The 13734-nt window shown below is 44.6% G+C and overlaps 1 protein-coding gene across 1 annotated transcript in view; it reads left to right on the forward strand.

Annotated features, from left to right (window-relative positions):
- Positions 1-4298: 4298 nt before the first annotated feature.
- Positions 4299-13734, forward strand: part of HIF1A (hypoxia inducible factor 1 subunit alpha) — a 40177-nt gene continuing 30741 nt past the window's right edge. The window contains exon 1 of the mRNA XM_053403545.1: positions 4299-4385. Coding sequence (XP_053259520.1) covers positions 4342-4385 — 44 coding nt within the window. The 5' untranslated portion in view covers positions 4299-4341. The remainder of the gene's footprint in view (positions 4386-13734) is intronic.

A 13734-nucleotide genomic window follows, 5' to 3' on the forward strand; every position in this document is an offset into this window, starting at 1 on the left:
CTTGCAAGGGTGTTGTAAGGTTTACTGCGAGAGAATGTCCGTAAAGTCCTGAAGATGCGGGCATTTTACAAATGATGATGATTATATTGCAAATGGTAAGTGGTAGTAGCCATTCCAATTGTGTGTTCATGAAACTGTTGTTTATCTAAACACACTCCCGTTTTGTAGCATGAACTAAAGTTGTTTCCATTTTCTTTCCATTGATTGGCTCTGCTGGGCTGAAAGTGTACACAAGCAGATGGTTTTGTCTGTGGAAGGCAGTGATTCCCCAAATTAGAAGCAACTGCCCTGTGGATGCTCTTGGAGGCCCCATGCACTATGATGGCTCTATGCTCTGCTTCCACATTTGGATGCAGCAATGCTTCTGACTACCAGTTGCTGGAAACCACAGAAGGCGAGAGGGCTCTTGTGCCTGAATCCCAATTTGCTGGTCTCCCACAGACAGGCCACTGTGAGAATAGGATGCTGGACTAGATGAGTCACTGGCAAGATCCAGCAGGCTCTTTTTATGTTTCTATATCCCTCTCCATATATGGGCATTGATGTCATCTCAAGGGAGGATCCCAGAAGCATCAATATTGGCCAGAAAGCACAGTATATTTATACCTATAATTATTAATTTAAACTCCACCTTTTTCCCTGACAGGGGAAAGAGAAGGGAGGGGGAGAATCTGAGCACACAAGTGAAGCCTACCCCCAGTTTTAATCCAGGAAAAAACAACTTTGTGTGTCTTTTGAGTTTCCAAAGTTTGGAAAACACAGGTGTAAGGTGTCCCATTAGCAGTACAAAAAGAGCACCTTGTGTTATGGTAAATGAAAGATTAAGATCTTAACAAAGAATAGAAGCATTTCAGATTCATGGTGTGAAATGGGGAAGGGCTGTGCTTTCCAGTAAAGTTCAAAGGGTGGGGGCTTACTTCTGTTTAGGCCAGGGGTAGGCAAACTAAGGCCCGGGGGCCGGATGCGGCTCAATCGCCTTCTCAATCCGGCCCGCGGACAGTCTGGGAATCGGCGTGTTTTTCCATGAGTAGAATGTGTGCTTTTATTTAAAATGCACCTCTGCGTTATTTGTGGGGCGTAGGAATTTGTTCTTATTTTTTTCCAAAATATAGTCCAGCCCACCACATGGTCTGAGGGACAGTGGACCAGCCCACAGCTGGAAAAGGTTGCTGACCCCTCATTTAGGCCCTGTTCATCTCTTTATACCCTTTTTGTGACATGCTGAGGCTTTCCAAGCCTGTGGCAAGCAAGTTCATCTGCACATGAATAGCTAAGGATTTGAATTTGGTTGCCTTTGAGTAGCTGTGTTCATGCTAGCTCAGATGGCAGAGATTTGAGCCACATTTTCACTTTCCCCCAACTGAGAAAATGCAGCAAAGCTAAGTTCCCTTTGGCATCACTCCCCAACACTGAAGCCACATTATGCTACCCACCCATGCTGCCTTTCAAGAATCCAAAGAACTGTAATTTACCCCTCCCAAGGCTAAAATTCAGGTCCTGTATACCTGAAGGAGTGTCTCCACCCCCATCGTTCAGCCCGGACACTGAGATCCAGCGCCGAGGGCCTTCTGGCTGTTCCCTCGTTGCGAGAAGTGAGGTTACAGGGAACCAGACAGAGGGCCTTCTCAGCAGTGGCGCCCGCCTTGTGGAACACCCTCCCTTCAGATGTGAAGAAAATAAGCAGCTATCTTCTCTACAAAAGTCATCTGAAGGCAGTCCTGTTTAGGGAAGTTTTTAATATTTAATGCTGTATTGCTTTTAACACTTGATTGTAAGCTGCCAAGAGTCAGCCAGATGGGCGGGGTATAAATAAAAAATTATTGTTGTTGTTATTATTATTATTATTATTATTATTATTAAAAACCCCAGCACCCTTCCCTGAATTCTTTGGGCAAAATAATGTGTTTTTGAGGTGTGCATGCAGCAATCTTTCAGGAAGGGTTACAATACGATACGATAATCTTTATTGTCATTGTCCCATACAGAACAAGGAAATTGAAAATCTACATCAGACATTCAGAAACCAACCAAGAGGTTGTGGGTCTGTTCATCTCCTTCAAGTCCCTGTAAGGGAGCTGTAGTTTATGCTTAGAGAGGATGGAGATTTGAGGGATGGAGGATATTTATGGGTATTTGATTGCACCAGGGCAAGGGAAAGAGGACCGTCGTGTAAGGTCAGGTTTTATTGAGTAGGTACCTTCTTTTTCTGCATTGAGGAGGAGGTTCTGGGGAGCCAACCCTGTTGGTGCTGAGAGGAAGAAGGGGTGTGTATCTTGCTTGTCAGTGCTTGGAAAGTTTTTTTCAGTGCGTGGAGTGCTCTTTGCCCTCTGTGTCCACAAACGAAGCGCCTCTCAAGTGTAGACATGCTTTCAAGTTCTGTTCCAGAAAACCGCAAGCTGCTTTGGCATCTTATCAGCGTTTCCTCAGTGAAACAGACAAGCTTCCTTCAAAGACAGCTTGCCCACAAACAGTCAACTTTCCTCTGTAATGTGCTGATGCAGAAAGAGTATTTAGCATGTCCCCAGGCAGACTCTATTGTTCATGTAGGGGAATTGTGAAGCCCTTGAGGTCTGGCCAATACCTCACACAGGCTGAATGTGCAATCCCTAACACATGCTCCAGCATCCTCTGAGCAGGGAAACTGTGGCAGGTGGGCAGAGACTATTTATTTCCACATCTTAGTGTGAGAATGATTGCTTAGCTAAACTGGGGTTAAGCAAAACTGGAAGACAAAGCTTCCCAACTTTTTTCAGAGAACTCTTATTTCCCAGCTTCTTTGGAGAAGAGATAAATATGTGTGAGCCCAGGGAAGCTAGTCTCACTCCTGTTACAACAAACCAATCTTCTCTCTGGTTCTTGATCAGAGCTGTACTCAAAAACATCTGAAGGGCAACAAGATGGGGGAAATTACCTGGAAAATGGTGCCTGGTTTTTCTCTCTCAGGATGTTTTGGACATGTTGGTTCTATGCACCTTAGCGGCCCTGTTACAGTGGCCAAAGAAATTCTTACACTACACTTCGTGTGTAACTCAGTGCTTGCTTTCTCCAGCAGAGAGGTTACCGGTATTTGCAAGTAGACAGCATGGGCATAGGCTGGATTTAAGTGCGGGGGGGGGGAGCATTTCAATAATTCTGTTTATTTCTACTATTAGTTAAGTATTTTTTATTTATTGCCCTCCCCTGGCTACACTCATGGTAAACAGTATAACATGATCATGTGTACAGCAGACTAATGGGTTGAGAATGGACCATCAATCAGTGGAAAAGCCCTTGCTTTGAATTTAAAGGCTTTCCCCACATTGCCCACGACCTTCCAAACCAGAATTTCCCAAAGCTGGGTCTCCAGCTGTTTTGGGACTACAACACCCATCATCCCTGACCGCTGGGGTCCTGCTAGCTATGGAGGATGGGAGTTGTAGTCCAACAGCAGCTGGAGATCCAAGTTTGGGAAACCCTGTATAAAAGTAATATACCTCTTCATCTAAAGGCAGCCCTGTTTAGGGAAGTTTTAAATATTTAATGCTGTATTGTTTTTAACACTTGATTGAGTTTCCCCAGCCACTCTGGGCGGCTTCCAGCCAGATGGGCGGGGTATAAATAAATAAATAAATAAATAATAATTCCTCCCTGAACTTAAAAGCCCCAAACGCTACAGAGGACAGCTGCCAACCCTGCCGTGCCCTTTCTGAGTCGGCAAGCCGACCCTGTGAGGCAGCCTCTCTCTCTCTCTCAACGTTGGTTCCCCAGATATTGTTGGACTACAACTCCCATCATCCCTAGCAACTAAGACCAGCGGCCGGGGGTGACGGGAGTTGTAGTCCAGCAACGACACTTGAGGGTGCCCCCGTTTGAAGCCGTGAGGTGGGGAAGGAAAGCGCGCGCAGAAGACAGCGGCGCCGGCCTTCCGTCCCGCCCCTCACACAGCGCTACACGTGAAGCGCGGCGGCTCGGCCCACCCACTCGAGCGCGGCGGTTGGCTGGGCCGCGCTAGGCCGCGAGGAGGGGGCCGGGCCGCCTAGGCCTCTCCTGACTGGCGCAGGCGGCGCTCGTGACGGGAAGGCGGAGGCCCGGACCCGCCTCGTCCCCGCCCGCCTCGCCTGCCTTTCCTGCGACTCCTCTTTCCCGTCTGTGCCGACGCCGCTGACCAACCTTCGCCGGCCTCCCTCAGCCGGGTCGCCTCCTCCGTGTTGCTGCCGCGGCGCGTGAGGCTTCCGCCCGAGCCGTCTTTCTGAGGAGATAGAGGCCTGCCTTCTCCCTCCCGGGAAGAGCCCCCCGGCCTGCGGTAGAAGCTCCGTCCGGGCAGGCAAGCTGGCTTCCGACGACGACGACGACGGCGCCGCCATGCAGCCCTGCGCCACAACGGGCGGCTCCAGCGACAAGAAAAGGTGCGGGTCTGGGCGGCACGGCTCGCCTCCTTCACACGCCCCCCGCTGCTGGTTTCGGGAAGAGGGCCGGCCCGCCTTTGCTTGCTTGCTTTCCCCGATATTATTAGTATTATTCGTATTGTTTTGTGCCCCCGGAAGCCGAGCGCGCGCGCGGAGTTAGATGGTGGAAGGACAGAAATCCCCTTCCCTCTCTTTCTCTCTTGCTTTCCCACCAGCCTTTCTCCTCCTGTTCTCCCTCCAAGTCAGGCCATTGGGGAAATAATAATAATAATAATAATAATAATAGTAATAGTAATAATATGCTTTCTTGCCACGTCCAAATTCTCTTCTCTTCTCTCCCCGCCGCTGTCTAAATCTGGTTTCTCCTGTTCAAGGTTTCGGGTCCCTCTTTATTATCGTTCTCTCTTCTTTTTTATACCTAGGTGCGCTTCAAAGAAGATGCTTTGCCATTTTGCAAAAGCGAGGAGGGGGCGTCTTGGGACGCTCCTTCCATCAGGGTGTTTTTTCTTGTTTCTGGCATCCTTTCTCCAGGGTCCTGTCATCATTTACCTTCCCCATCTATTATTATTATTATTATTATTATTATTATTATTATTATTATTATTATTATTATTATTATTTTATTTTATAACGTAGCAATTCTAGCAGAGAAAAAGTGTGTGTGAGAGAGAATAGAGTTACTCCCTACTCCTTTATGCCCTTTCTGTGTGTGTGTTCCTGGAAGCGCCCCTTCTTTTCTCCCCCCCCCTTTGTTCTTAACCCACCCCCCCTGCCTCTTTTCTCATTCCTCCTGCTTCCCCATCCTTTCTTCTCCCTGGAGGGTGTTTCACTCTTTCTCCTCTTCTTTCTCTCTCTCCCTTCTCTCTCCCTCCCCCCCTCTTCCAAAGTGTCCACGTCGCCATTTTGTTGGAGGGGGTGGGGGGTGAGAGGGTTTTGGGGGGGAATAAAACGAGAATCCAGGATATAGAAAAGTGGAGGGTGCCCTTGACTTGTTAATCAGCTCAACTTTTCTTACAAGATTAATTTTATCTTTGCTGCCTCCCCAGGGTAGACCCCCAACATTTTGAAATTGTTGCTTTAGGCTGAATGTAAAACCTGGCTAGTTTGAAATGAGGAGACTGCAAGCATTGTGGTTGAGATGAGCAGTGTGAGTCCAGTCTCTGATTTCTTAGGCACACACAGACAGGCGAGTTATGTTAATGTGTCTTTGAGTGTTTGTAGATGGATTTTAGATGGAGATGAGTCTGCCAGGGCCTGGCTATGATTTAGAAAAAGAATGGTGCTTTGCTGTGGAGCTTTCCAAGTTCTCTGTAACCAAACCATATGGGAAAAAGTCAGTTTGAGGAAGGTATAAAATCACTGTTGGTAAGTGGATGGAAATTCTGTGCCTTTGAGTGTCTGGAAAGTGAGAGGAAAGTAATGTTTTAAAAGGCGGCTCCGCGTCCTGAGACAGAACAGAAAAGTAATGTTTCTTAAGTTCATGATTTTTTCAGAAGAACAGAAATGTCTCCAGTGAAAGAGACAAACTGTTCTTTTGTATGCTGCAAAAATAATGACTGTGCAGAGAATAAAGCATACAATTCAAATGTTCAAAAATTGTTGGAATTGTGTTTCCATTGTCTTTCAAGGACAAATGCTATGGTTTTTTCTGCCATTTTGGGAGCATCCTGTAACAAGATCTTCTGGGATGAGTGGGTTAGGATCCAGCGGACCTCTGGCTATGCTGAGAGGTTCCTGGTGTAGCCAGCTATGTTGGCTTAACTCCCTCACCCTCTGGTCAGCTGTCCTTATCTCCCCCATCAAGCCTGGTGGATCTTAAGCTGGTGAAAGCTCAGAAAGAAGAGTATTCTGGGGATGTGATTGGGCCAGAACCAGCGGGGTGGGGGGACTTAGACTGGATCCTAAACCCATTCAGCCTGGTCAGATGACAGACATAAATTAAGCCAGCAAAAAGGGTGGGTTAACTCAAACACAACTTTAAAAGTCTGCTTTCCTTCTGCCAGGCTCAGTCACAGTAGAAGCCCCACCGCTGAATGCAGTTTGGAGTATATTTATGCCAGTTTATTGTATATAGGATTGCTCCCTTAGTCTGTTGCAGGTGTAACTTAGTTTTAATTCTAAATGTTGCATTACTTGCGTAACCCTTGAGATGGAACTCGCTGAAAAGTTTAAATAACATTTACAAAATTCTCATGGTATCCTGGAAATCACTCTTGTTTTCTGTAAATGTTAGTAAAAGAGGATGCAAGCAGCCTTATATCAAGGGTATCATCAGATTAACTTTTTTGACCTGTGATCAAATATTTTATACCAATAATCAGTTTCTAGATCAGGGATGGGCAAACCGGCCCCAGCCAGCGTGGTGAATGGTCAGGGATGATGGGAGTTGTCGGAAAGTGCACGTTGGTTACCCCTGTTCTAGATGGTACTTCCGAAGTCTTTCGCCTGTGTTCTGTAACTCCTGGTGTATTGTAGTTGCTCTCTATTTGCATCAGGTTCTCCCATCTATTGCTTCAGACTACAAAAGGCAGACTTGTTCTTCTCTGTAGTGGGGATGAGTCACTGAGAATGGAGGACGCTGAGAAAGAGAAACTGCAGCTCTTTCTTTTGGCAAGGGTAGCAGAGGTTATTCTAAACACCAGAATTACCCACATATTTCCCTTAATTGCTGGTTCCCGTGGCATGTTCAGAACGAGTTGGATCTTCCTTTGGTAATTACCTTGGATTTCCAAGTGATAAGATCCTGTAGTAATTTGCAGATGTGTAGTAAGGTTTGCCATTAGATATTTGTGGAGATTGGGTGGTCATTTTTTTATTATTTTTAAATTCGACACCAATCCTTTTTCTGGTGGATTAAGTTTCTTAATCTCCCATTGGCAGAAGGCAGTGTTTGTTTATATTGATAGCAATGCCATTTTTGCAATTTGAGACGGTTAAATGAGTTCAAGCTGTAACATTTCTCACTGTTTAAATGGTGTTACTGGGACTGGATAAAACACTCACTACACCGTAATACCGTCAGATCTTGGAGAAGCGTAATCTCCCTAAAATTGACCAGTGGCTAAGAAGAGGGTGGGATGGCATGGTTGTGAACAGAATTATATGCCAGAAATGATGTGGGAAGAGAACAAACAATTCAGACTTCTCAACAAAATTGGTGGCTTTTATTATGGTTTGGAATAAAAACATTAATTATACAACAACAATAGATATTCTTGGCATGATATAACTGGATCATATTTGTTTTAAAATAGAATGTTTGATATGATATACAATCAGACGAAAATATGCCTTTTTAAACTTTTAACTATGAGTGTGACCAAACTGGGAGGCAGTGGAAGACAGGAGTGCCTGGCATGCTCTGGTCCATGGGGTCACGAAGAGTCGGACACGGCTAAACGACAACAAACTTTAACTGTAAATATTTATGGATACATGTACACAAGTAGTTAGTATACTTGATAAGAGTGTAAATTGTACAGGTATAACTATTAGGAAGCAAAGTTTGGCTGTGCTCACGAGGATATACAGCTAATGTGTTGATCCTGTGCAAAGATTAAATTGCTTATCTCTGATGTGTTCAAAAATACATTGTTTTAATGTCATCATGGGATGGTCTGATATGAAATTGCCTTGCTTCGTGTGGCCAGAAAGGTGATTGTGGGAAGACCACAATTTTAAGGCATGAAGGAGATCTCCTGGTGTCTACAAACTTCCCTGGTTTAGAGAAAACAGTAGATGCATTGCAGCTCCTATCTTTAGAGAGCAGCCTTGTGTGTTGAAATCTGGTGCTACGCATTCCTCTCCTGGGTCTTGGTGTGAACATTCAGTTTGTAATTAAAGAGGGTAGGTGAGACCTGTTTGCTTTTCTGTTAAGGGCTGTAGTTATTTATGCTGGTGTGGAGAGTTCTACAAAAACAAACAAACAAACAACCCACCACATACAAAGGAAGGTAACTACAGATTCTCTGAGAAGAAACTCTGGATTGTTTTGTAAGGTTCACAGGCATCAGTTATGTTCTCTGGAAATGCCTTTCCCCAACAATAAACTTAATTACACAAATGTAGTATGAAACCTGCAACCCCTCTGGATCTTGCTTAGAAGCCACATAAATGATTTATTCATGTAAATTTCGTTAGTGTTTAAAAGGTTTCCTCATGCCCAACACACTTCTAAATGCTGTATGTTCTATAGGTAAAGGGACCCCTGACCATTAAGTCCAGACATGGATGACTCTGGGGTTGTGGCGCTCATCTCGCTTTATTGGCCGAGGGAGCCGGCGTACAGCTTCCTGGTCATGTGGCCAGCATGACTAAGCCGCTTCTGGTGAACCAGAGCAGCGCATGGAAACGCCGTTTACCTTCCCGCAGGAGCGGTACCTATTTATCTACTTGCATTTTGATGTGCTTTTGAACTGCTTGGTTGGCAGGAGCAGGGACCGAGCAACGGGAGCTCACCCTGTTGCGGGGATTCGAACCGCCGACCTTCTGATTGGCAAGCCTTAGGCTCTGTGGTTTAACCCACAGCGCCACCCGTGCCCCTTGTATGTTCTATAGAGGTGTGCAAATAGCTGTTACTTTATGCTGATACTGTTTTTTTTAGCACACATCAAGACTTTCGACTCCAGGTCATTAGTGCTGGAGTGGGATGAAAGTATATGATACAGGAGATTCAGATGTCCTTACAAACAGCTATGGGCTCCCCAGAATTGAACTCCTGGGGAACTCCTGTGCAAGAGGGTTTTATCCCCTTTCTCCAGTCTCTTACCCGGGGGGTGGGGGGAAGCAGTTTGAGGGGACAGATGGACAAAGTGATTTGATCAAGGAAACAATATAGGAGGAAGGGTTAGTCTCCCTCCCACTAGTGCCCCAATCCCCCCCCCAATTGCTTCTTATTTCAAAAAGGAAAGCTGCTCAGAACTGGTCATAGGTTTCCCATGTTCTGCCCCATAGGCATCTCTTTGACTAAGATTGTTTGGCAAAGATATGAACACAGTAGCATTTGTATTGAAGCCTAGGTGCAACTGTACTTGCTTCAGGGGTCTGATTACCTTTGCCACATCAATGCAGCTTTGAACCAGCCCTTTGCTTTCCTTTGCTATCGTCTTTTGGGGGCTAGCGAATATGAGAAGTCTAAAGGGGGAAGCTGCAAACAGGAGTGTCTGACAACATTGGTTAAGCAGGGAATGATGATACTGTTGCATTCAAAACATTTGCCGGCTTGCTGCCAAAGGCTTGTCCTTGTTTGCAGCAGCCTCCTGCCCTCTGTGGCTTCCTTCCTCAGAATTCAGGAAGCATCCAGTGGGCGAGAAGGAAAAGGCACTGGTTTCCTTGCAACCCCAGAGATGGAATTAGCTTCCGGCTTGATACTTAGCTGGGCACATGATTTTCCTGAGGCATTCTTCTGTTCTCGTCCATAAGAACATTAGAACTGCCTGCTGGATTAGACCAATGTTCTGTTTCCAGTGACCAGCCCAGGGGGAGGCAACCTAAGGCCTGGGGGCCGGATGCAGCCCAATCGCCTTCTCAACCCGGCGTGTGGACAGTCCAGGAATCAGCGTGTTTTTACATGAGTAGAATGTGTCCTTTTATTAAAAATGCATCTCTGGGTTATTTGTGGGGCATAGGAATTCGTTCAATTTTTTATTTTATTTTTTCAAAATATAGTCCGGCCCACCACATGGTCTGAGGGACGGTGGACCGGCCCATGGCTGAAAAAGTTTGCTGACCCTTGGACCAGCCAGATAAGAGGGCTACACCTTGCTTTGAAAATCTACTTGTGCTAAGAGGCTAACTCTGAAAAGAATGAGTACTTCTTGGATTCAGAATCAGCTGAAAATGACGTCTGTTTTGTGCACAGATTTAAGGGGTTGGCCTTAATCATGAATAAAGGCTAGGGGGTGAGGTTTTCCCAGGGAAGGGTTGTGGGAGAGGAGTGTGTATTCGTAAGGGTGGCTTCAGATTTGTAACTTGCTGTTATTGAAAAGTCAGTATCACTACTGTACTGGATAGTAACCTGAAATAGTTGATTTGCATTAAAAGAAAACAGAGGTTAAGAGTGTGCATCTCTCCTGCTCAGAATGGTCATGGGGTTTTCCAGCTTGAAGATGAGCTTTAATGATAAGGTTGTTAAATAGCCCTGTCTTTTAGAATGGACATGGGATATGAAGAGTTGTTGTAGAATTTATCTTTTGGGCATCTGGGTAGCTAACTCTGATAGAAAGAGGCTTTTGTGGCATCATTGATGCCTGCTCTGCATTAAGTATTTAAAATCCATTAGAATTGCAGGTTTTAATTACCAGTATGACTTTTGTAAATTATAAATCAACAAAGACAGTACTGTTCTCAATATCCGATATGAGACTAGATATTTACTGTACATAAAGTGGAGTGGCTTCTTTGAAACACACTGTCCCCATCTGTTCTCCAGAATCTTAGAACAGTGTATACTCTAATCACCTATCACCTAGGGAGCAGGATTCACAATGGGTTGTTGGACTAGATAAACCTTTGTTCTGAACCAGTAGGGCACTGGAGTTTGAAAAAGCTGAAGTTTGAAAAACACTGGTTGACTGAAGTAGGTGTTGGGAATCTGCTTGGCTCTGAGAAGTTCCATAGGATTCCCAGAAACGAATCCATAAATCAATCACTGGACAGTAAATAGAGAGCTTCCTTTCAGGCACGCTGAATGAAGTATAGGATCAGTGCTTGTGTTTCCTTTTTGGCACACTGTCTAGGGCCAGCAAGGATTGGGAACCTTTCCTTGTCTAATGGCTGTATTTCCTCTTGGCCAGCCCTTGGGACACACAGATGTCAGCAGCCAAAAAAAATCTGAATGTGGCCAGAGTGGGCTGGGCCATCTCTTGTGCACATAGACACATCCCTTCACTTTTCTGTAATTCCCATCAACAGAAACCAAGATCATTCATTCCCTTTATTCCTCTCCTCCTGCTCAAGTCACAGCCCATACACAGGTGAAATCTCTCCTTCGGTAATCAGTTTGTCTTGTCCCTCACACTTTCTGCCCCAGGGGCCGGTTGTTGAGGTTCTTGTTTGTGTTGAATAGGGGTGAATAGCCTTGTGGAGTTTTTTTTATGGTATAACACTTTCCAGTGTATTTGTGTTGATTTACTGGATACCTTGTTATTATTATTATTAACTTTTTATTTAAAGCTTTTTCAGCTATACAAAATAAAGTGAAAAAAGAGAAAGAGCGCAATATATGCACACACACACACACGTGCGTTCACACATATATATGCATATGTATATATGCTAATCCATATATGATTATTAATGATGAGCCTCTTGGGCTTGCTGATTGGAAGGTCGGCTGTTTGAATCCACGTGAGGGGGTGGTCTCCTGTTGCTCTGTCTCAGCTTCTGCCAACCTAGCAGTTCAAAAGCGTACCAGTGCATGTAGATAAATAGGTACCGCTGTGTCAGGAAGGTAAACGGTGTTTCCATGCGCTCTGGTTTCCGTCACGGTGTTCCACTGCGCCAGAAGCGGTTTAGTCATACTGGCCACATGAACCAGAAAGCTGTCTGTGGACGAACACCAGCTCCCTTGGCCTGAAGCGAGATAGTCGCCTTTGACTGGACTTAACCATCCAGGGTTCTTTTAATAACCTACTATATTCTGTATGAACTTGCTCCAAATATCAATATATTTATCCAAGCAAAGTCTGTGTCTATGAGAAATCCATTCATATGTTGCAAGTGCTGTCATGTCTTCAATCCATTGATTAAAGGAGAGCATATTTTTGTTATTCCAACTCATGAATAACACAATCAATAGATTTTATTGCATTAGCCGTGTGGCCATAGCATGATATACATAGAAATAACAACATAAAATGGGGGTGGGGAGGTAAAGGTAGATATCGTCCTGGGCAAATACTTACAGGGAAGAAGAAAAAAAAAGAGATAACAGAAGCGACAAGGGATTTAAAACATCGAGTGACCGATAATACAAAAACAAAAAGACAAAAAACTGCTGAGGGTGGAGGAGGATCGTTAAAGGGTTCCTTCAGCTCCTCAGATTTGTCCTAGCTCCATTGACCTTGTACAATAAAGCTACTTGGAACTTCGTTTGATTGTGCAGCGTATCGACTGCAGCTGTGGTGTTAAAAAAGAAGTTAGTGCCGCTTTCCTCTTCATCACACTGAGCAGGAAGTTAGCTGTCATCTCGGTAATCCAACAATCAGAATCCTGCAAAAAAAGGGACACTATCCAGGGCTGGATTGGGAGATGAAGCTTGTTCATGGGAGGAGTTAAAAACCGAGATCTTTCATCTGTCCAGTTGGGACAGAAGAGCATTACATGTTCCATAGTCTCCAGAGCCGTGTCATTACAGGTGCATGTTCTGTTTGTGATGGGGACTCTGGAATAACGACCCGACAGAACTGCTGTAGGAAAACAGTTGAGACGGGCACAGGTAAAGGCCCTCATGAATAACACAGCCTAAAAGTTTGGCTGTGACTGAGTGGGAAGAAGGAAAATTCTCATTAGCAGAGTGCTTCAGAAATTGCTATTTTTAAGCCCCATCCAGCCCTCATCCCATATCTATGTAGACCAGCCGCACAGAGTCTGGATTATTTACTGTATATGTAACTAAGCAGGAACTTCTTCTTACAAAGCTGTAACGTGAGGGGGGCATTTCAGGCAGCCGTGATCTCATAGCACTTCCAGAATTATTTGCAGCACTCAAAACTGATAATACAACTGAGCACTTCTGGAACTGCACAAAGAGTTAACAGCTGTTAATGCTGGTGAAAAGATGATCCCACTTGTTAGTAGTTCCCCATCCTTGGTCTAGGTCATGGGTTGATAACCTGTGGTATGCAGCATTCCTGGGCAGGATGCAGGATTACGTAATCCAAGTTCACTCCTTGCATTCAGAATCAACTACATAAACACTCTAGTTTCTAGGGGATTTCATTTTAAACAGACATTCTGCATTTTACTCAATTGTCTAGACTTGATTGTTAAAAAATGAAAGTGTTCATTTGTTGGGATATTTGAACAACTTGCCATATGTATGTCTGCATACAACTTTTTTAATCCCTGCAAGATTAAACATGTTGCAAAGTTAAAATATGGAATGCAGAAGCTATTGGTTAGATGGCTGTTTTGTTTTTTAATGAGTAGGCAGTCATAGTTATTTAATTGTGAAGGTAGAAGCTTTTAAAGGGATGGTTGTCAGTACAGTGGTACTTTGTTTTAAGAATAATAATAATAATAATAATAATAATAATAATAATAATAATTTATTATTTATACCCCGCCCATCTGGCTGAGTTTCCCCAGCCACTCTGGGCGGCTCCCAATCAGTGTTAAAAACAGTACA

The sequence above is a fragment of the Podarcis raffonei genome, chromosome 1 (genome assembly GCF_027172205.1).
Source record: "Podarcis raffonei isolate rPodRaf1 chromosome 1, rPodRaf1.pri, whole genome shotgun sequence".
NCBI lineage: Eukaryota > Metazoa > Chordata > Lepidosauria > Squamata > Lacertidae > Podarcis > Podarcis raffonei.